The following is a 22,078-nucleotide window of genomic DNA, read 5'->3' on the forward strand; positions in this document are numbered from 1 at the left end:
TAGTTTTACCATAAATGGGATTCAAACTTCAGACACAAATTATTTTTTCGGCTAAACTGTTATCTAAATACCAAAATGACATTTGATTAATTAATTTTTAATTTTGATTTTTGAACTTAAACTTGCAATAACTAATTTAAAGTAGATGGAATTTTCACACGGGCCACTCCCTGAATTGAGTATGGGGTATGTGATTAAGAACTCGTAATACCTATTACATAGGCAGGTAAATACCTAATGCAAAAAACTGGTAAAGCCTAGATATACATATTTTGTGTCATCTGTTACCAACATTAGCATCGAGTTTCCAGATTTAAAAAAAAATTCGAAATTATACTCGTATATACAACACAACACAACATTTACCGTTTCAAATGGTTCTGCTATTTGTAACACTGGGCACACAAGGATTTTTCCTTTACAGATTGTGAAAACTGTTAATTGTATTTGCAGATTCATGAATCTGGCTTCATAGCTTGCAATTTTTCAACAGAAACTCTATATTCACTGCAATAATAGCTTTTAGCATACCATATCCAAACGTTTTCGCTCTTTTGTTCGAACAGCTCACTCAAAACAAAGGACATACTTGTACATTTCATTGCCACCCACACACTTCCTGGTGAAACAGGAATTAATTATTATTTTACTACGCGGAATATGAGTTGGAAACAACCAACCCCATTTAATAGCATACTGATTGTTGGTCACAATAAAGTTATTAGAAACCGAAGTAAAACGTCATAAAACGTTCACAATCCACACATAGTCAGAGCTGTTAAAGATTGTTTTGTTAGAAATAACGCTCGTTACATGATGCCAAACTATTGTAAAACTTGTTCCAATATTATTGAATTCCCATAGATATTTAATTAAATTTTCTTTATTAGTCCACAGATCATACAATTTAATTATTCATTTTCCCATAGTTTTACTGGATAATATATGTAGTTCTACATCTCACTTATTTTTAAAAACTTATAACTTCATGTCAATCAGGAGAGCCCGAAGGTTTTGTCTCAATAGGGACAAGTCATTTTTTCGGTCATTTAAACTTTTTAGTAACATTCTGTGCTGATTATCTGTCCCCGCAATATATTGTAACGAAATTAATACACCTAGAAAATATACGTATAAATGCTATTAAATCGCGAATTAAAAAAATGTAAAATGTGTGCAATAATATCAAATATACAATTTTTTTCTCCATTTCGCGAAACAGATGTTTCGTTGTGACATATTTATTTATGCGAGAAAAAGAAAAACGAAATTATTTCAATAATGTATCATTTTTCCTTGATATTGAGAAAACCGTTCATTTTTTATTAGTAGGATTTTACACTTCATCCCTTCAGTTAAACATTCTTAAAAGTCATTAACACTTACCAGGTACTTAGGTAACAGGAGCTAAGACTATTGGGATTTCTTAGTTTTGGGACAAATCTTTTCCAAGTTTCAGTTCTGAAAACTGTCATAATTTTTTTTTAAATAAAAACACTTACGTGAAATATTTAAATTACAATAATTTCGCGAACAACTATTGATAGAAAGTTGGAATAGTGTAGTAGTGTTTTGTGTCCTCCGAGACATAATGACAATACACGGATTAAATACCTCAAATTCGAAACTTTTTTTTTTTTTTTTTGCTAACCCGCTCATATTGACGTGTAGCCATTGGCGTCTCTGCTTACTTTTTGGTGATTATGATGAATAACCCTGTTCTGAGGTTGGAGCACCCATTAGGTCGGATTTTGTTAGCCCCGTATGGTTTTCTCCTTGTTAGCTATGCTTATTTCATCCACAAATGAAAATTAATTAAAGGATGTAATTATGTGCGCAGCCATCGACATTCTCGCTGGGCGACTCGTCGGTGCCGTTCATGCCGAATGTTCTGAAGGTGTTCCTGGAAAATGGACAAACCAAGTCTTTCAAGTACGACTCGAACACGACAGTGCGCGACGTGGTGGAGTCTCTGCAGCAGAAGCTGTGCATCAAGGCCATGGAGCACTTCTCGCTGGTCGTGGAGCATGTCAAGAGCCTGCGCAGGAACAAGTTGACCCTCCTCGACCCGCAGGAGCCTCTTGCCAGGGTAAATATGACGTTCAGCATTCCAAATTATTTCATTAGTATACCGTAAAAATCATCGCCGTCTTTGCTCTAGTCCTTCGTTCCCCTGCTGCCTCTGATAATCTCCTCTTCCGTCTACTTCCCGTCCTTCCGTTTCTTCTCTTGCTCGTCCTCATCTTCTTACTCCTGTTGCTCCTATTCCACTAGTTTCTTTTCCTCGTCTCCTTCCTTCTCTCCTTTCTCTTCTTCCTCCATCAGTTCTTTTTCCTCTTCCTTTCTCCTCTGCCTCCTCTTCCTTGTCACTTTCTTCCTCCTTTTTCCATTCTCTTCTTCTCCTCTCCCTTCCCTCCCATCTCTTCTTTTCCTTCTCCCCCTACACCTCTCCCTTCTTCTCTCCGTCATCCATTCCTTTATCTCCCTTCTCCACTTCAACTTTCCCTTCTCTTTCTCCTTTCTCCTCTCCCTTCTCCACTCCACCTCTCCCTTCTCCTCCTCTTATCTCTCCTCTCCCTTCTCCCCTCCTTCATCTCTCCCTTCTCCACTCCACCACTCCCTCCTTTCCCTTCCCCTCCTTCATCTCTTCTTTCTCTCCTCCATTCCTTTATCACCCTTCTCCCATCCTTCATCTCTCTCTCTTCTCCACTTCACGTTTCCCTTCTTTCTCTTCTTTCTCCTCCCCCTTCTCCCCTCTTTCACCTCTCCCTTCTCTCCTCCACTCCTTTCTCTCTCTTCTCCATGCCACCTTTCGCTTCTCTCTCTCTTCTTTCTCCTCTCCCTCCCCTCCACCTCTCCCTTCTCTCTCTCTTCTTTCTCCTCTCCCTTCTCTCCACCAGTTCTTTCCCTCCATTCTTCATTCCACATCCCCTTCTCTCCCTCTTCTTTCTCCTCTCCCTTCTCCCCTCCTTCATCTCGCCCTTCTTCACTCCACTCCACCTCTCTTCTCTCCCACTTCTTTCTCCTCTCCCTTCTCCGTCATCTCTCCTTTTTCTTTCTCCTTTCCCTTCCCTTTCGTCTCTTCCTTCTCTCCTCCACTCCTTTTTCTCCCTTTTCCACTCCACCTTTTCCTTCTCCTCTCTCTTCCTCCTTCATCTCTCTCTTTTCCACTCCACCTTTTCCTTCTCTCCCTCTTCTTTCTCCTCTCCCTTCTCCTGTTCTTCAACTCTCCCTTCTCTCTTTCACTCCTTTCTCTCCCTTCTCTCTATTCTTCACTCGTTTTTCCTCTCACTTCTTCCTCTTCTCTTCCTTCTCTCCTTTCTCCTCGTCACTCCTTTCTCGTATCCCTCTTCCTCTACTTCCTCCTTCTCTCCCACTTAGTTTTCTTTCCTCTCTTCTGCCTTCTACTTTCCCTCCTCCTCGCCCTTCTCATTTCTACTGTTCCTCTCTCTCTCCTTTCTTATTTTCTCCTCCTATCCCTTTCATCTTTCTCCTCTCCTTCCTTCTTTCTCTTTTCTTTCTCCTCTCCCTCATCTTTCAGTTTTTTCCCTTCCTCTCTTCATCCTCCTTTCCTCTCTCTCCCTCTTCTTCCTATCCTCTTCTTACTGCTCCTCTTCCTCCTACTGCTTCTGTTACTCCTACTCGTCCTTCTCTCCCACTTCTTAGTGTTTTCCCTCGTACTTTACTTTTTCTTCATCCTGTTGCTTTTCCTCTCCCTTCTGCTCCTCACGTTTTTTTTCACTGTCATCACCACCAGCATCAATCTCATCATCATCATAATCTTGTTCTTAATTTTCTTGAAGAATTGAAACTTTTGCGCTAACATTTGAAATATTAAGAAGTTAGTAAGTAGTTGTAGTCTGACGTCTTATGATTAACACTGCAACACATGATAAATACAGAACATTACATCTGTCACGATTTGGGTAGAACATAGCATAAAGCAAGATAGAAAATTTACTCTCCTGAGTCAAACATTTTTCTTTCTTTTTTTTTTCTCTCTCTCTCAACTGAATTCTCTTATTTAATTTTACAGATAGCTGCGAGGCCAGGTTCTCATAACTTGAGATGTCTCTTCAGGGTTGCATTCGTACCCAAAGATGCATGCGACTTGGCACAAAGAGATCTGGTTGCATTTGAGTACCTCTACATGCAGGTGAGCATTGGGCTAGAAATTCACATAACGAAGACTGAGGTTAGTGTATTATATGCGGAATATATTGTATGTTTGCCACAAATATGCCAACTCACGTTAAGTGATCTATTTACAATGAAAAGGAATCATTTTAAAGTAGGTTTATTTCTGAAGCAAATATAGTTGAATTATAAATTTTAATTACTGTGTAAATTCAGTGGCAAATACTACTATGGAAATGCCAACATAAGAAATTATGTGTAATAAGTTACGGTTATGAATTACATTCAAAATTTGTTACGCCGAAGTAGAAAGTTAATTTTTATTACTGAATGTTTATATTTATTCGTTTGTCTTCTGCTAATGACAATCTTTTGGTAGCTTGTAGTCTTTTGGAAGATTAGATCTTACGAGATCTGCTCATGTTGGAACAAAGTTATTGCACATTTTACATTATTTAGTACTAGCTGAAAGCACCCGGCATTGCCCAGGTTTTCCTTTCTGCTTCTATTTTTAATTAAACTGGTTATTAAATTTTCGGAAATCTCGGAAACCTAACTATAGACAACCAAAACGAATTTCTTTACTAAGCTTTCCTCGCCCATAAAGATGAATCTTTACTTAATGTCACTTACATGAATTAATGCACTCCTTAGCCAAATGTCTGCCAGGGTTAACTCAGGGTTGTAAATCAGGCACCGAAAAGAAAACATTTCATCATGTGTCTGACGTTAAACTGTTGTTTTAAATTTATATATTTATTTGTTTTTATTTATTTATTGTTATTTATTTATTTATTGTTATTTATTTGTTTTTATTGATTTATTTATTCTGGTATAGTTAAGGTCATTAGGCCTTTTCTTCCACACCGCCAGAAATACAAATAAAGTAATAGAAAAATCAAACTATAAACAAAGTAAAACCCAACGAAAATATAATTTCTTCTCCTCTTTCCGATCAGTTTCAGCATCGAACCAAATTATTTACATATATAATTTAATTTATATTGGAAGATTTTTTACCTCTTGACTGCTGTACACCCACTTATATCATACCCAGTTTTTTTTTAATATAACTTGAAACTATATCTCATAAATTCAGAACATTGTATATTAATTCTAATTTTATACACAGAATACAGATATAATATAAACTCGCAATAAGTCATTTTTTAACATAAAGACTAATATTCTGAGTAACATATAGGTCTACCGGTATTTTAGAAATTAAGAGATTTTTATTTCCACAACGCTTAACATAGTAAATTTGCAACGTGATTATGCAGATATAATTTCGCAGCAACACATTTTCGGACGTGAACAACAATATTTTGAGAATTAATAGTGTTATTTTCAGTGGGCTTATGTACATACAGTTTCCCTAAAAAAAGGATGAGACGATTGAATATTCCTAAGTCTCAGATGTAAGACACTGCGCATGATCGGAGACCAGAGCACTGATACACAAGATAACGAATATTGAGTTATTTAAATTCAGGCTATTTGGTTTGTTACTAGCATCGTTCCGAAATTCACTTCAAAAACTGCAAAAAATATGATAATATTACGTAAATGAAAGATAAATATATACATAAATCGTGTAGTTAAATCGACAATGGACCTTCATGACTAGATCGACACTCCACACAGAAAGGAAAGCTTTCATGTCGTTTCAATAGCTCAGACGGTAAGACTTCTGCGTGTTGTGTAGAAGAGTGCGAGTTCGATTCTTAGTCTACACAACGATTTTTTTTTTGTCTAAATAACGTTGAAATAGCTAAGTAACGTTGAAATAGAGTTTTATAAAGTCCTGAGATTAAGTGTTAATGATCGCAAACAATACAAAATTACAAGTTATAATATTATAAACGTTAATCTAATGAATGCATTTATACACACACATACACAATGTAAATGCATATATATTAAAAACTAACAATTAAAATGAAATTAAAAATATATATATATATATATAATAATAGACAAACTTTTACAAAGGTTTAGAGTCCTTAGGCTATGTCATTTGTTGAGTAATTATTACAATATTTTATTAATAGCTTTCCCATATGTGTAAGAAATGCACTCGCACAAAACAATTTTTGTTAAAAGTATGGCTTTGGATTATTTCATTCTCACACCTTCAGTTAATTTTAACTATGTTATCTACGTGTTTGCAATAGTGTTTAATTTAGTATGCATTCAATTTTATTCATGTTATGATTGAATGGAAAAGCACTGTTGCAGTTATTGACTAATTACATATATTAATACTAATTATTAAATGCATCTGTTAAGTTACCAATTGCAGTATCTTTTGCAAAATCTTGAATGTTTAAGTTGTCAATAATATTTCTGTACTATATACTGTAATACGTTAAAAGAATTTGCAATAGATTTGGGATCCTCTACTTTATAATCATTGGTTTTAATGAAAAAATATTTTCTTTCTTAGGATATCTACAAGTTTAAATTTAATAATATTCCGAATAGGTTCAATTGCATTATCTGAATTTTGTACTTTTCTATTCAAATATATTCTATTTCCCTCTTTCATAATTTTTGATAAATTACACTGTACTCCTTGCAGTATTTAAGAACATGAGGATCATTACATTGCAACTCATTACATATAGGTTCTTCTTTTTAATACATGAGATTTTGAAGTCCCTGCGTTATCTACATGTTTTAACTTTTGAATTTTTTCACAACATTGAGTGGAGAACATCCACTGAAGTGATTATGAAATTAAGTGAAAAATGCAATACATTAACTCTTAATATCAGTAGTACCAGTATCATATACGTTTTTCCAAGATTCATTTTGTAGACATAAATGTAAATAATCACTAGATACAACATTTACGATCCTTTCTTAGTTTTTAAATTAATATTTTGAAATTGTTCAGTGACATTGGAAACACTTAGGATTTGTTTATCATGTTCAGACAAGCCATTGATTATAGGTTCTGTCGAATAGAAATTCAGTCTAATTCTGTGTGCAAAACATTTATCAATGGCTGTGCTACTTCAGCTTAGATTTAATTTGATTAGTTTCGCAACAATTGGACTTCCTGTTATTTAGATATTTAATTTAGGGTTGATTTATTAACTCTTACTATGCAAGATGCCTCTTATTTCAATAATTCTATATCACGTTAAATAGTCATTGTCTACACTAAAGTATTATCGTCATCCCTCATTTCTCATCGTAATGGCGAACCGACGTGACATGAGACAGCGAGTTATAGCTCTAGTTGAGGCTGGATATGGGGCTAGATCTGCTGGCCGTTTGGTCGGTGTTCCTGGAAGTACAGCCGCGAGGTGGGTTATCGTTACCAAAATTTAGGGGAGGTCGAAAATCGCCCTATTCCTGGGCATCCGCGGATTTCTTCATTGGAAGAGGATGCTCTCTTATTCGAGACAGTTCGACAGGACCCCTTTCTGACTGCTAACGAAATAAGAGCAGTATCTAACTTTCCCGGCTCTTCACAGACTGTGATCAGAAGGTTGAGGAACCGCCGTATTAGGAGCCGGAGAGCTGCGCAAATGGAAATATTGGGGGAAGCACAAGCCGTCGACCATCTTGCCTTTGCTACCAATCGAGTGGATTTCGATTGGAGAAATGTAATTTTCTCCGACGAAACAACCATCTCGAGTGATTACGAAGGTCCTGTCCGTGTCTATCGCGAGGATGCTCTCTGACATGACCAGCGCTATGTGCACCGACGTGAAAGATCGGGGCGCTTTAGCATATCGTGTTGGGGGTGGATGTCTTACGATGGACCTGGCGTTATAGAACGCATCTATGGCCGGTTTAATGCGGGAACTTACGAGCACATTCTGGAAAATATATTCCTTCCCTCCGCCCGAGAACATTTTCCCGAAGGAACATTGCTGTTCCAGCAGGATAACCATCCTGTGCACTATGCTGCAAGCATTCAAAGATGGTTTCAAAGGAGACGCGAGATCGAAATCATTAATTGGCCTCCGAAGTCACTTGATTTGAATGTCATCGAAAATTTATGGGCGGAATTGAAAAAGAGAAGGATAGCCCCTATGCCCACCGACGCCCTCGAAATCGAGATGAATTGTGGGATCAAGTTGTTGACACCTGGGAAGATCTCGCCGGGGATCAGAACTTATTCCACAATCTCGTGACATCCATGCCGGATCGACTTAGAGCTGTAATAGAAGCTGATGGCATGTGGACAAGATTTTAAGTTAACAGGTCTCTTTTTGTTTCTTATGATTTTTGTTTGAGGAAGAATACTTTTAACTTCCAAGTAAGTTTTTTTTTTTTTGATGAGGTTCAGCCAACTTGTAAAACCCAGAAATTGGGCATAAATTATTCCATATTTTTCGACAAATTAGACAGTCGAAGAACTCTGAACAAATTAATTACACCTCAATAAAAAAAAGTTTTACCCGGGATCGAACACGAGACGTTTCGGTTATACAGTGGAACCAACACGCTACTATATGAGCTACTGAAACAAGACAGTGACAGCAACAGTCCAGAATGTAGATCCCTTAGCAGGCATTTGCCATTCGGTACAGTGAAGCAATGATATTTTGTGACTCGAGCTATGTTGTGAAATCCTGGCCTTAAATGGCAGTCTTCTTCGTGATCCTTATTCTGGTCCTTGTCCTTGTTGTGGTCCTTGTAACAATTCTTGTACTATTTGTCATGGTATGTATCGTTACGTCGATATCGAGTGAACCGCGCTGTAGAACTTTAACTTCCGACGACCAAGAATCGTCTCATTCTTTTTAAGGGTAACTGTACATTCACATACTACATTATCAACATGACATCATTGAATTGCTTATTGATATGTGTAAAATCTTTTTTTTTTTTTCACTTCTTTGTATGAAATATAGTCGAGGATGTGAAAAACACGCAGTTTTTAAGTTAATGTCTGCAACTTTGAATGACTGTCCTTAAGCTTAATTTTAATATGGCCATTACAAATGCTAGTGGCATTGAAATTGCAGTTGCTTAAAATTGAATGAGTATCCTAGCAATATGTGGAATAAAAACATCTCCTTTTATTATAGCAGTTAATATTGCCAATTCTATTATGTTTCGTATGAATTTTTCACACCAATTCTTTTCGTGCATAATTTTGGTGGGTCAATATTTCGCAGTAGTACTATTGGTTATTCAATATTAAATAAATTATGTGGTAGCAATCCTTGTAGTTTCAAAGAATTCTAGAATTCAGTTGTATAAAACAGTCTGCTCACTATCTACAAAACTGCATCGAGGAATTCATAATACGGTCCTAGACTGAGTAAAGATACTTATTGCATGAATTATCTAGTTTTAGCCTTCATGATGTGTAACAACAATGTAATTTAATTTCGTGTTAAAATTTCCATGGCTTCGTGAAAGTCGATGTTGAATACAACAGACAATAATAAAAAACAATTGACTGTAGAAGATTTTGCATTTTAATATTATACATGAATATTTGATATATTTATTTTTATTTTTTATAATTTTAATTAATTCAACTTCCATTTGCACAATTTTAATGTAGCCTATGTTCTTCTCCTGGTTATGAAGGTTAAATGTGCAAACTTTGGCACATATCGGTCAAAGCGTGTAGATTTGTATAGAGAACATACACACACACATACATACATACATACATACATACATACATACATACATACATACATACATACATACATACATACATACATACATACATACATACATACCCACATTCAATTTTATATATTAAGATTATTCGTGGGAAATTGTTACAGACACTAGCAAACTTAAACCCTCATAATGAAATTTTCGTTTTACAGTCTCACAGTATTGTTTTCTTTCCTTTCTTTAGCCTTCCAGTTCTCCCTTGCGTCTTTTTTTCTTCCAAGAAAATGCAGGAATTTGTAATAAGTTTTATTTGTCCATATGTCTGTAATAATTTTATTTTGATTTAGGGGACACTAGGACAGAGTTTTTGGCCAAAATAGTAAAAATAACTTTTTTTTTTCTCTCTAAATAGTTTCCTTAAACATTTGTTAAAATTCTGTCCTATATTTAGCGCCCGCCCGCTGTTTTTAAAGGTGTGGGGGCAAATTTTTTAATTCTACCTTTCTGCGTTTTCTCATAACTACGTTTTTGGTCAATAAAAAGGTCTCTAGTGGCTTCCATTTGCTCTGATTTAAATGAAACTTTGCAAGAATACTCAGCATACTCCAATATAAAAATAGTGCATGGAATCAGCTCATCATTGAAAACTTTTCATGTCTTCAATGTTTAACTTCTAAAAATTACACAAAATTATCAAGCAAAATTTATGATCTATACGAAAATTTTTATCTCGTTAAGAAATGCTCAAAATTAAAAATGCATGCGCAGTTTTTTTTTTTAATCACGAGATGTAAGTCCTTCACAGAACATTTTAAAATTCAGTAACAATTCTGCAGCCGTCAGAGATGTTTTGAATTTACACTTAATTTAATAGTATTAAAACAAGTGAAAATTTTAATATCTAAGAAACTAATACATGAAACTTTATGAAATTTGGCACTGCTACTTAAATGCACAGACACAACAATCCCATCGAATTTGAAAGCAATTGGTCAAAAACTTTAGAAGTTTCAAATCTCAGTCCAGTGTCCCTTAAAGTAATACAGATGAACATAAGTTCAAAATTATTTGAAGTGTATCACAATGAATGTAAGTTAGCTAAAGTGAAGGAGACTACCACATGTACCTTTGAAGAAAATTCCTAATAATTTGCTTACTCTATCCATAAATTCTAAGTATACACCTCACGTTCCTTGTAATATCAATGTTGTATTTGTGTGTCCGTAAGAATTTTTAGTGGACCCATTGTAACATACACGTTCACCACATGCCAAATCCCTAGAACTTCAACTGTTCGTAAAGACTTATATTCGTGTTCCATCACGACCAGGAAAATTTTGTGGTGGGCAGAATAGATTATGATAGGTTTTGTCGGAGTTATCCCGTTTTATCTTCCAAAATTTCACATTTTTTTTTTTTTTTATCTATGAAGTGAAATAGATGGGTAAAATCATACTGCCAATATCTTGTGGCCATGATTCTCCTGACTGACAATAGGCTTAACAATTATCCGTCCATTAGAGGTAGGCCTACTCACGGTCTTATAAAACTGACCTACTTTTGTCATCTGTATCCTCCCTCCCACACATACATACACACACAGTCTATATCTGAACCAGTTAAAACGTGTGCATTTATTGTATGATACAAAATTTACTGTACTTACCATTAAACTTCACTGGTCATCTCTATTGTAGGCCAGAGAGGGCAACAGGATGACAGGACGATAAGGTCCCCATCTTTGCAGACAACTACATTGGTAGCAGTAGGATTTGTCAGCCCTAGGTGCTTGTCACCTTTAACCTCAAACAAACAATTAGTATTCTGTGAAATTAATGGTTCATCTTAATGTTAATTCTTTTCAGTGTTGTAACGACGTTGTGCAGGAACGTTATGCCCCAGAACTGAAGTACGATATTGCCTTGAGGTTGGCAGCACTGCACATTCACCAGCACGCCATATCCAACAATATGACGAGCAAAGTGACAGTCAAAGCTATAGAGTAAGTAGAAGTGTAATCCGAACGCAACTTGCTGTACTTTTATAATCCGTGTACTGCAAAGTCGTCAGATTTTTAATCGGTTATTTAACGACGCTGTATAAATTACGCTGTTGACCAGCATCGGAATTGGTTATAGGGAGATAGTATTTTGGTTACATAAGCCGAAGCATTCGCTTTACAGTTGGGGAAATCCTCTGGAAACCAAACCAGCCTAAGAAGGATTCGAACCCACTCCTGAGCGTAACACGAGTCCAGCTTGTTAACCCTAGCTTGCCGATGGTCTAGTCAGAAATTGTGATAACCAAATTCAAGATGGGCAGAAACTATAAAAAAACTGCTATATAGTGATAGTATCTTAACGAAGGCCTTGTTTTTCATTATAAAGCAAGGAGGAAAATCTCTATTCTAACAGAATTGAATTTGACGGCTCATGAGTCAAAAATTGATAATTCTTTATACATAGATGTTTTTATAATGAAATGTGAAGAGTTTAATGTTACGTCTTATCTAAGACTACTGTATATGATAGAATGGTATACTTGTTCTAGAGGTGAGTTAGATTCACTGTGACCATTTAATTCCGAATGGGACCATTACTTGTAATTCTTCATTATTTTTCTGTGTTTCCGTCCCCCTGATTCGGACACTAGGACTCTGTATTCTCAAAGACCCTGCGGAGACATCCACTTATGAATCAGATGCACCTGGCAAAATGACTGGTAATTTTGTGTGAAACCCTTTCACTCAGAAATACTTGCAATATAATACCAGTGGGTATTTGGAAGAGACTTAAGGCTGGTTCACAATAAACCGGGAACAGAAACGACAACGAGAGAGAGAACGGAAATATTGTTAAAATAAATGTATTTAAATGTGAGCATTGGCAATAGTTAATTGTGAATGCTCACATTTAAATACATTTATTTTAACATTATTTCCGTTCTCGTTCTCGTTGTCGTTTCCGTTCCCGGTTTATTGTGAACCAGCCTTTAATCGTAGGAGATTCTCATGAAGAACTAAACTCTAAACAGAATAGGTCTACTATCTTTGGGGCTGTCGAATTTTATCTCACAAGTGCTTTAACTTCAGAAATGGAATTTTGTACGTTGCAAGGCAAACAGGGCCAGACAGGTTTTCGTTATTAGCATCTACAAACAAACTATGCAGTCAAACTTTTACGTAAAAATCATTTGCTCGGTTCTTTTGTTTTATGTAATCATATGTTACATTATAGGCGGGAATTCGGCCTGGAGAGGTTTGTGCCAGTGTCTCTGATGAGCACAATGAAGAGAAAGGAGCTGAGGAAACTGATTGGTCACTTCCTGAAGCTGAACCACAATCTGTCGCCTACTGGACAGAAGAGTTTGACCAGCCTGCAGGCCAAGCTGTACTACCTCAACATCATCAGCGAGCTTCCCAGCTACGGTGCAAAGTGCTTCAGCACCAACATCAGGGTGCGTTGTTAACTTGACAGCAGCCTAAATGAAAGAATTCGACTGTACTGGGCAAGTTTGCCCGACACTTCTTATATTCAGCGATTCGTAGAATTTTAGTGTTGAAGTACGATCTCGATTGGAATTACTCTGTTATCTAATGTTAATAATAAATTTTCTGTCTTATGATAAAGTTACCAGTTTTCTGGGGACATTCTCCTAATTTTTCTTCTTATTCCCATACAAAATTCTTCTGCCGAATGTCACCAAATGTAATAATTTGTTCCTAGTGATCCCAGGATTTTCAGTGTTAATTATAATTTTATGAAAATGCTGTTAAATATTTCACTGCTTAGGGTATTCATTTGTAAGATAAATTACTGTGGAAAGTATATTGCTGAGATCTCCAGAAAGAAAAAAATTGACAGTCCATTATTTTTCTTCAAATGTAGACGAAATTGACCTGGATGAAATAATTTATTTTATGAAATTTTTTCCTTGAAGAAATATTTGACCAGAGAACATAGCAAAGTAGAATGAAGAAAATGCTGATATTTGCTCAAAATCGACTGAAAGTTTTACATTTTTTCTGAGAAGCTCCAGAAGTTGATGAATTAGCTCTGTGTCTCCCTAGAAGTAATGTTTCAGTTAAAATAATGTGGATAGCTCAAAAATCCAGAATGAGTTTAGAAACTGTTAGAGCCATGCTTGCTAACTTAAACAACTTCAAACATAACCTGTCAGGAATTTGTTGCAAAATTGGAAACCAGAGAAGACCTGCTTAAAAAAATTCACTCTTCTGAAAAGTATCAGTAATTTTAGTAGTAAAGCAAAATGAATATTTTTCGTAGAATGAGCATTTAATTCTTTAAAGTATGTAAAAACAACACAAGTGAATGGCAAACTAACAAATCGACGGTGTTCAGGTAAAAGGGCTTGCTCCACAAAAGAAACATTGTTCAGAAACAGCTATAACTAAATTTTAGCACATTATTATTTGTTACTGTAAGTTATATGAAAGAATGTAAACATAATTGTCAAAAAATTTATCTTCACGTTTTGTAATTAAATTTTAACAAATTACACTAATTACAGAAAAAAAGAAGTCTCATTTAAAAATTGAGGGTTAAACCTTTTACCTCAACAGCATCGAAATCTTTTTTTCCATAATTATGTCGGTATCTGTCCCCGGAAATTATGAGAAAAATATAGCAACCTTATCTTACAAGGGAACTCTGTCACTTTCCCGCCTCCAATTACTATAACACTTTCCACTTTCACAGAAGGTAACAATTAGTAGGAAAAGACGATATGTTGCGTATTACGTTTCGCAGTCATATGTAAGACACATTAATTTGTTTTAATTGTTCAAGTTTTGTGTAATGTTAATGCTAGGTACTTATGCAACTCGTCAGTCACCAATGTACGGCGTGACGCCTGTATATACGGGTTGTCTTGAACTTTCAACACTAGAATGCTCTGGTGCGGTTGCATTGTGGTAGTTTACAGTAGGTCTGTAACTGCTAGACTCTCTTGAGATAGGCCTAGTAGTGTTTACATAAATGTGCAGTACAGCTATGACTCACTGACCGCACCAGTTACAATCCCTACGCTATTGTGAAAATTTTGAAGGAGAAAGTTTCGCGTGATTTTGAATTCGTCGTTATACAGTCATCCAGTTTTGACATACGCATTGCTGAACAGTTGTATGACATCTTTTTGCTTTATATACAAATGGATAGGGAAAGGAACTGACCACCCTAACCCATTACCTCCTGGCCTGGTTGCCTCATAAGTGGCGCCTTCTTGGTATCACTTGTGAGGTTCAGACCTGTCTTCGGACAGTTGACTAAACAACAAGGTAATTGCACTGTGAATGAGGAGCAGAGCCTTTGATGTGACAGTAGTGCAACAGAGAACGCTCTTCAAATACAGAAGAAACATGCACAGAAACAATTTCGGGGAGGAATGGCCAGATAGTTCAAGTTCTTACCATATGTCTCCTTCTAAACATTCATGGCGAAGTATAAGTGAACACTGAAAAGAAGGGGCCTATTTTCGTAAATGCCAATTATGGACCGTTCCACCAGCATCACGTACCTCCCTGAACTTCGAAAACGTGAATGTTTTTCTTTTTTGTATTTACTTGTCTTGTTTCCACCTTTATCCATAAAGTCTATAATCTGACGCACCTTTTCTCGCGAAATTTTATATTTCCTTATAGTCGCATTTATAGTCTTCTTTTGTTCTTTTACAGCTATGTATACAGAATTTATTGTTTTCTGAAAACTGTTCACTTATACTTCGCCATGAATGTTTAGAAGAAGATATCGTAAGAACTTGAACTATCTGGCTACTCCTCCCCGGAAGTTGTTTCTGTGCATGTTTCTTCTGTATTTGAAGAGCCGTTCTCTGTTACACTACTGTCACACCAAAGGCTCTGCTCCTCATTCACAGCGCAATTACCTTGTTGTTGTTTAGTCAACTGTCCGAACAGGTCTGAACCTCACAAGTGATACAAAGAAGGCATCACTTATGAAGCAACTAGGCCAAGAGGTAATGGGGTAGGGTGGCCAGTTCCTTTCCCCGTTCATTTGTATATAACGCAAAAAGATGTCAAACAATTGTTCAGCAGTGCGTCTGTCAAAATGACGAATTGAAAATCATGCCAAACTTTCTCCTTCAGAATTTTCACAATAGCGAAGGGATTGTAACCGGTGTGGTCAGTGAGCCATAGCTGTACTGCACATTTATGTAAACACTGTTAGGCCTATCTCAAGAGAGTCTAGCAGTTACAGACCTACCGTAAAGTAACGCAATTGCAACCGCACCAGAGCATTCTAGTTTTGAAAGTTCAAGACAATCCGTATATACAGGCGTCACGCCGTACATTGGTGATTGACGAGTTGCATAAGTACCGGGCATTAACATTACACTAAACGTGTCAATATAATACAGTATATTATATAAGTATGTCGAATATGGAGTAAGGCCAGTAAGAGAAAATACCAAAGGAGAAAGATACGATCCGATACTGCGGATTGAGTTTCGGCATAGCTCAGTGGTTAGAGCGTCCAGTGCGTAGAACTGGGGGTCCTGGGTTCGATCCCTAGCACCGAAGCGAATTTTTTTCCATTAATAACCACTCATAATAGAAGACAATACAAATTGAAGACTCAGTAACGTTCACTGATGAATTTTGCTACCAGTTAAACTCTTGAGAATATGTCAACATTCAACCACATAGAGGAAAGTCGCGTCAAAATATAAAAATGCAATGAACAGGGTCACACCGGAAATACGAATCCCTGAGCTGTAACAGCCATTATACCAGGACACATACTCTGTTATGACATACGTGGGGTCACACTGGAAATAGAAATGGTGGAACTGTAACAATCATTATAGCCTGGCACAAATTCTATTCTGGCATATTTTGGGCCCATCTGCAATATGCAATATAGTACAACAGTAAGGCTTAGAATGTTTTCCCACAGACAGTGACCCTGATGATACCGTTTCAGGACGATATTATTACAATGTTTAAGGACATTTGTCAGGAATATGTAATTCATTATTAATACAGTACCAGTACGAGTAAGTAACACAAAGGAAAACACGCCATTTTGAGAATATTTGTGAATATAAGTTCTTAGAGAGTTATGTCTTTTGTATTGCAGGACAGCAATATGGAGAGAGTCATACTGGTCAGCCCTAAGTTCGGTATCAGCCAGATAACAGGACTTCGCAACAGTGTGGTAAGGGATCAAGAAACAAAGGCACTCATAACATTTCAAATTTAATTCTTGTACAACATTTGTATGCACTTCGGTAGGCTTACTAGTTTTTACTATTGTGAATCATTGTTCAGTCTGATTAATAGAATTCAAGAGATGTTGCGTAACAAACGTCTGTTTCAGCGGATGTTGAACAATAATGTCACTGACGCACTTCCTTTAATTTTTTTTCAGCCTGTTCCACTAGCTGACATAGAGCAGACAAGTCTAGTCACTGTGACACGAGAGGATGAACTATCACGTTGTGTCCGAATACACGTTCCATCTTCAGATGAGAAGGTACTGTGAGTTACAATAATACAGCAAAGTAACAATTCCAGAACATTCTCCATGTTATATATTTACCATTTTAATGAAGTTTAGATTATTCTCTGAAGTAACTCATAAGATTAAACTTGGTTCTATAGAATCTAAATATGCGAAAGAAGTTAAGTTAATTTAAAAGGATAAAAAAATGACCAGCCGGCTGCTGGCCTCACGTCCACATGCCGAAGCAGAGGTGAACGATCATCCAACCAGAACGGAGGTATCGTGCGGTTAGCACAATGATCCCCCCAGCCTTTATAGTTGGTTTGCGAAACCGGATTTTTGTTACCTAGCGTAGCTCCCCAAGTGCATCACGATACTGGGTGGGCACTGGTCCCGTACACTGGCCGAAATTTCATGAGAAAATTTCTTTCCTCACGAGGACTCGAACCAGATCGCATTCCATAACGCAAGTCCTAGGCAGGATGCCTTAGACCACGACGCCACAGCGTGGGATCATTTAAAAGGGTATTGAACTAAAAATCACATTCTGGGATGATACGTTCTAAACAACACGCATTTAATTATACACACAGTGGCGCAAACTAGACCTTTCTACGACTAATGGTTCCCAAGCAACATACTTCTAAACGTGGATACTGGCGATGCTGCTGCTTTGCACCACAGCAAGTCATTCTTGCTTTAGTTAATCACTTTGCGTTCACTATAATTCATGTCCAAATCACGAAAAATACCTTTCTTTTCATAACAAAGCTTTAAGCAGCTGCGGGTTTACACAACACAAGCCATGGGTGTAATAGTGTGACGTCAGCAGCAGTGGTGGATAAAATTCTTTCGCTGATATATTGAGAACTATTTGATATTTTGAGTTTACAATGTATGAAAAAATATTTTTTTATATTCAATGTGTCCACACCTGTGGAGTAACGGTTAGCGCGTCTAGCCGTGAAACCAGGTTCGATTCCTGGTCGGGGCAAGTTACTGGTTGGGGTTTTTTCCGGGATTTTCCCTCAACCCAATATGAGCAAATGCTGGGTAACATTCGGTGCTGGACCCCGGATTCATTTCACTGGGATTATCATCTTCATCTTGTTCAGATGCTAAATAACCTAAGATGTTGATAAAGCGTCGTAAAATAACATACTAAAAAAATTATTCAGTTCCCCTATAATCTTAAAATAATGCTTTTTTTATACAGTATAGATGAAGAAACGAATTTCTGAAGTCTACCTCCTGGTAAGATACCGAATAAATAAGTTTCCAATTCTTTGCCTTTGCGAAGTTGACCCTTAGTTTTGAAGTGTGGATGTTTCTACCTCTATAATAAGTGTATAATCAAATTTAATACACGTAATAGTAGTCAGTTTTCCTTCTATATTAGATTAAATAGAAGTGATCTCAAATAATTTATAAGCACAAGAACACAAAGTTCTTGGTTTGGAATTGAGTAATCACTTAAACTGTAAAACACACATACAATATAAAAGCCCTAAGAATAACAGGAACAGGTTTATGCGTGCGCCACTAGTTAATATTCAGATTATTGCATCCACAATTAATGTAAATTTTATTACATTATCTTGAATCGGAATAATATTGGTCTGTTACTATTGAAATTGTGGTGTCTTCAAGCTTTAGATCTTTCAATATGTTCGTTATGTTAATAAAAATAGTGTGTCCAAACATTTGAATAAATATTTCAAAGGAGAATAGCTTCAGTTAATTAATCTACTGTTTGAGTGATCATCACCGTGACAGAAGTCTAAAAATGCGGAAGATATTCTGTTGCCTAATATTATTAGTTTTTCAATTGTTTTCTACTAATTATGCTGAATGTGAACTGGATTGTAATTGTATGATTGGATGTTGTAATGCAGGAACTGGTGCTGAGCATGGAGGACAGAGATGCAGAAGAGCTGGTGCTGGTGTTGCAGGGCTATTACCGGCTGCTGACAGGCGAGGTTCTGGCAGTGGAACAGGACAGAGACCTTTCTTGGACAGATGACGCAGGTATAACTAAGAATCTTGATAAATAATTTAATTAATTGACTAATGCAGAGCCATTGTCTAGTTCTACCAGAGAAAAATGTAGTAAATGCACCTGTTAACACATTGATAACATTGAATTTCTACTACCAAACTTTTCATAAAAAGGCTGCAAAAGGGTATTTGTCGAATACAGGGGGAGAGCCGTTAATCCTTCGCATTGAAGGTTTTAAGGAACCAACCTGTACAAATACCCAATGTCCCATTCCTACCTTCCCGTGGTGCAGCTGTTAGTAAGCATAATTTTATAAGCTGAACTAAAGGGAGGAGCTACTCATCAATTAGCACTGGTCAGCTTGATGAGTTAATGACCGAATTTGGTATAATTTCCCTCTATTCAATACCTAATTCCCTCTTTACCCTTTCCTTTCAAGTCCTCTGACTGAATTCTTACTTTCCTCGACCCGACAGCATTAGAGCATTCGAGGCCTAGGGGTTCATTTTACTTTCCTTCCTCCTCTTTCTACTTTTCTGTTCTTAGTGCTGACCTGCTATGGCACTAAAATCGTCCTCCAGTAGCTTAAAGAGGGAAAGCTGGTGATCAACAAGATCTCCTAACTAGGTCCAGTGGACCCGTCGACCAACAGCAGGTGTGGACCTTCAGACATTCTGGGGGTTGTGTGTGGATGAAGTAGCCACCAAAACGTTAAAATATGATGTTCACTTAAATTGGCTATACCTTGCCATTTAACCACTCCAATTTGCAACGAGTAGCATTAAAGTAAAGCTATCCAGAGGTAAAATAGTCCCCCAATCGGATCTCCGGTTGGGAACTACTTTAATGGTACAGAATCAACCAAACATCTTATATCAGTCCCCTAACTGCTCACTGTGCAACTCAAATCAAGAAATGGATTCGGAATACATCAAAATCTGTGCTTCAGTGGCTGACCATGACAATATCTTTGAAAAATATTGGAGTGCAAGAGGTCAAATGACTTTATTATCAAATGCCTGGCTTTATAAAACAACAACTTTTGATAAAAATTTTTCCACCCCAAAATGCTACAAAATGCTAGATTTTAACATTAAAAGTATTATAAATTGCTACATCTGATTTTTAAAGTGCTAAATTTTTTATTTTAAGTTGTTAAAATCTACCATATTTTCCTATCATATTCCCCCCCCCCCCCATTTGAAATTACATGATGTGTGTGGTAAATTAAAACACTCTGATGCCTGTTTCAGCACCACCATATCATTCACAGCATCAGGTCTTGCCTGCCAAGTGGAGCTACATGAGTCGAGACAATGGCAAGCATTATGCTACGTTCTCAATGCCGCCTCCGTATCAACCAATACACGTGAGTTGTGATTTTCTTTACTTTTTTTATTTATATATTTTACATTTAATACATAAATATAAACATTTTGAATGGTATAATGGAACTTGTAAGTGCAAACAGCTCTCTTTCCGCAGCAATAGTCATTGTAAATGAAATTAGAGTATTGACTTTCCTGTAGGATGCAGATAGACAACGAGATAAGAGAAGCAAAAATGTTGTATGTTTTTGCATCGACTTAATTGAAGGGTTCAGAGCCATAGTGGGCCAAGCACCATTTATTAAAAACAGAAAAAGCAAGGGTTAAAGTTAAGTGAATACTATAGTTTAATGAAGATTGATATATCATTTAGTTTGTATGTGTATACTTTATATTACTTGCTATATGTTTCCATTGAATTATGGTGATTTTAACCCTTGTTTTCTACGGATTTAGTAAATGGCGCTTGGCCCACTATGGTTCTGAACCCTTCAATTGTTGCAGGTTTTCAGTTAAGAAAATCATGTAACAGGAAGGACCGAATACTCATCTCTGATGTTTCCTTGTGATCAATCTTGAGTCTTCAGCCCACAACCAAAAGTTAAGAAACTTATCGCCGAAATAGGGCAAAAGTGAAAAATAAGCAAGTAGGCTTATTCAGTGTCAGTTTCATTATCTCGTTTTTTTCGGAATGGTAGGATATTTTTTATTTATAAGAATGAAAAAAAAAATTACCATGTAAGCAGTGTTCGTTTCAATGCAGCATTTCGGGCCATTGATGTAATTTATGGGTAACAAGTGGGACTCATGTTCAAAAACAGTGCCCTGGTGTGGGTTCGAATCCCACTTGGGTTTATTACCCGTTTTTTCCGAGGTGTTCCCCAAGTATAAGATGAATGTTAGGTAATCTCCTGGAGAATCCTCAGGCCTCATCTTACCAAATATCATTTCGCTAGTTGATAACCAATAAAAGAACTGTATTTTGTGTTGATATCACAGCACAAATCCCAGTTGGGCTTTTCCACTTTCAAACCTCCTTCCTCTTATGCCATATGCCACTCTTGCTATAGTGGTGTCTGTTTGTAAGTGACTGCCAACTTGGCGAAAACGTTATCATATTTGGCAGACTAAAAACGAAAATTGGAATCCGAATGGAATTTATTTGTTTCCTACCTACATGAGCACAGTTTGAGCAAAATTTTGGGAAGAGCTAATTTTACAGTAACCATACAGTAGCGTGCAAATTAATCCGAACAATGTAATTACTTATGCAAAAACACTCAAACGGGATAAAAAAAAGGATCTAAGACATACCTCAGTAATCTAGGTGGCCTCCCTTGTTCCTAATAACAGCTCTGAGACAATTTGGCATGGATTCCACTAATTTCCCACAAATATTCTTCATTTCTTCATCGCGAAATCATATACCAATGAGGGCAGAAATCATCATTTCCTTTGTAGAACAGTCCATTTTTTGCATTCTTCTTTTGCAAATTGACCACAAGTTCTCAATGGGGTTGATGTCGGGT

General features: G+C 36.7%; 1 protein-coding gene across 3 annotated transcripts in view; it reads left to right on the forward strand.

Annotated features, from left to right (window-relative positions):
* The window catches only part of LOC138696384 (uncharacterized), a 485,809-nt gene that overhangs the window by 409,839 nt on the left and 53,892 nt on the right, over positions 1 to 22,078 (forward strand). For all 3 annotated transcript variants that reach the window (XM_069821275.1, XM_069821276.1, XM_069821277.1), the window contains 8 exons: positions 1,841 to 2,089; positions 4,037 to 4,156; positions 11,607 to 11,743; positions 12,978 to 13,197; positions 16,857 to 16,934; positions 17,148 to 17,252; positions 19,118 to 19,250; positions 20,475 to 20,590. In XM_069821275.1, the coding sequence (XP_069677376.1) occupies positions 1,841 to 2,089; positions 4,037 to 4,156; positions 11,607 to 11,743; positions 12,978 to 13,197; positions 16,857 to 16,934; positions 17,148 to 17,252; positions 19,118 to 19,250; positions 20,475 to 20,590 (1,158 nt within the window). The remainder of the gene's footprint in view (positions 1 to 1,840; positions 2,090 to 4,036; positions 4,157 to 11,606; positions 11,744 to 12,977; positions 13,198 to 16,856; positions 16,935 to 17,147; positions 17,253 to 19,117; positions 19,251 to 20,474; positions 20,591 to 22,078) is intronic.

This window comes from Periplaneta americana, chromosome 3 (assembly GCF_040183065.1).
Source record: "Periplaneta americana isolate PAMFEO1 chromosome 3, P.americana_PAMFEO1_priV1, whole genome shotgun sequence".
Classification (NCBI taxonomy): domain Eukaryota; kingdom Metazoa; phylum Arthropoda; class Insecta; order Blattodea; family Blattidae; genus Periplaneta; species Periplaneta americana.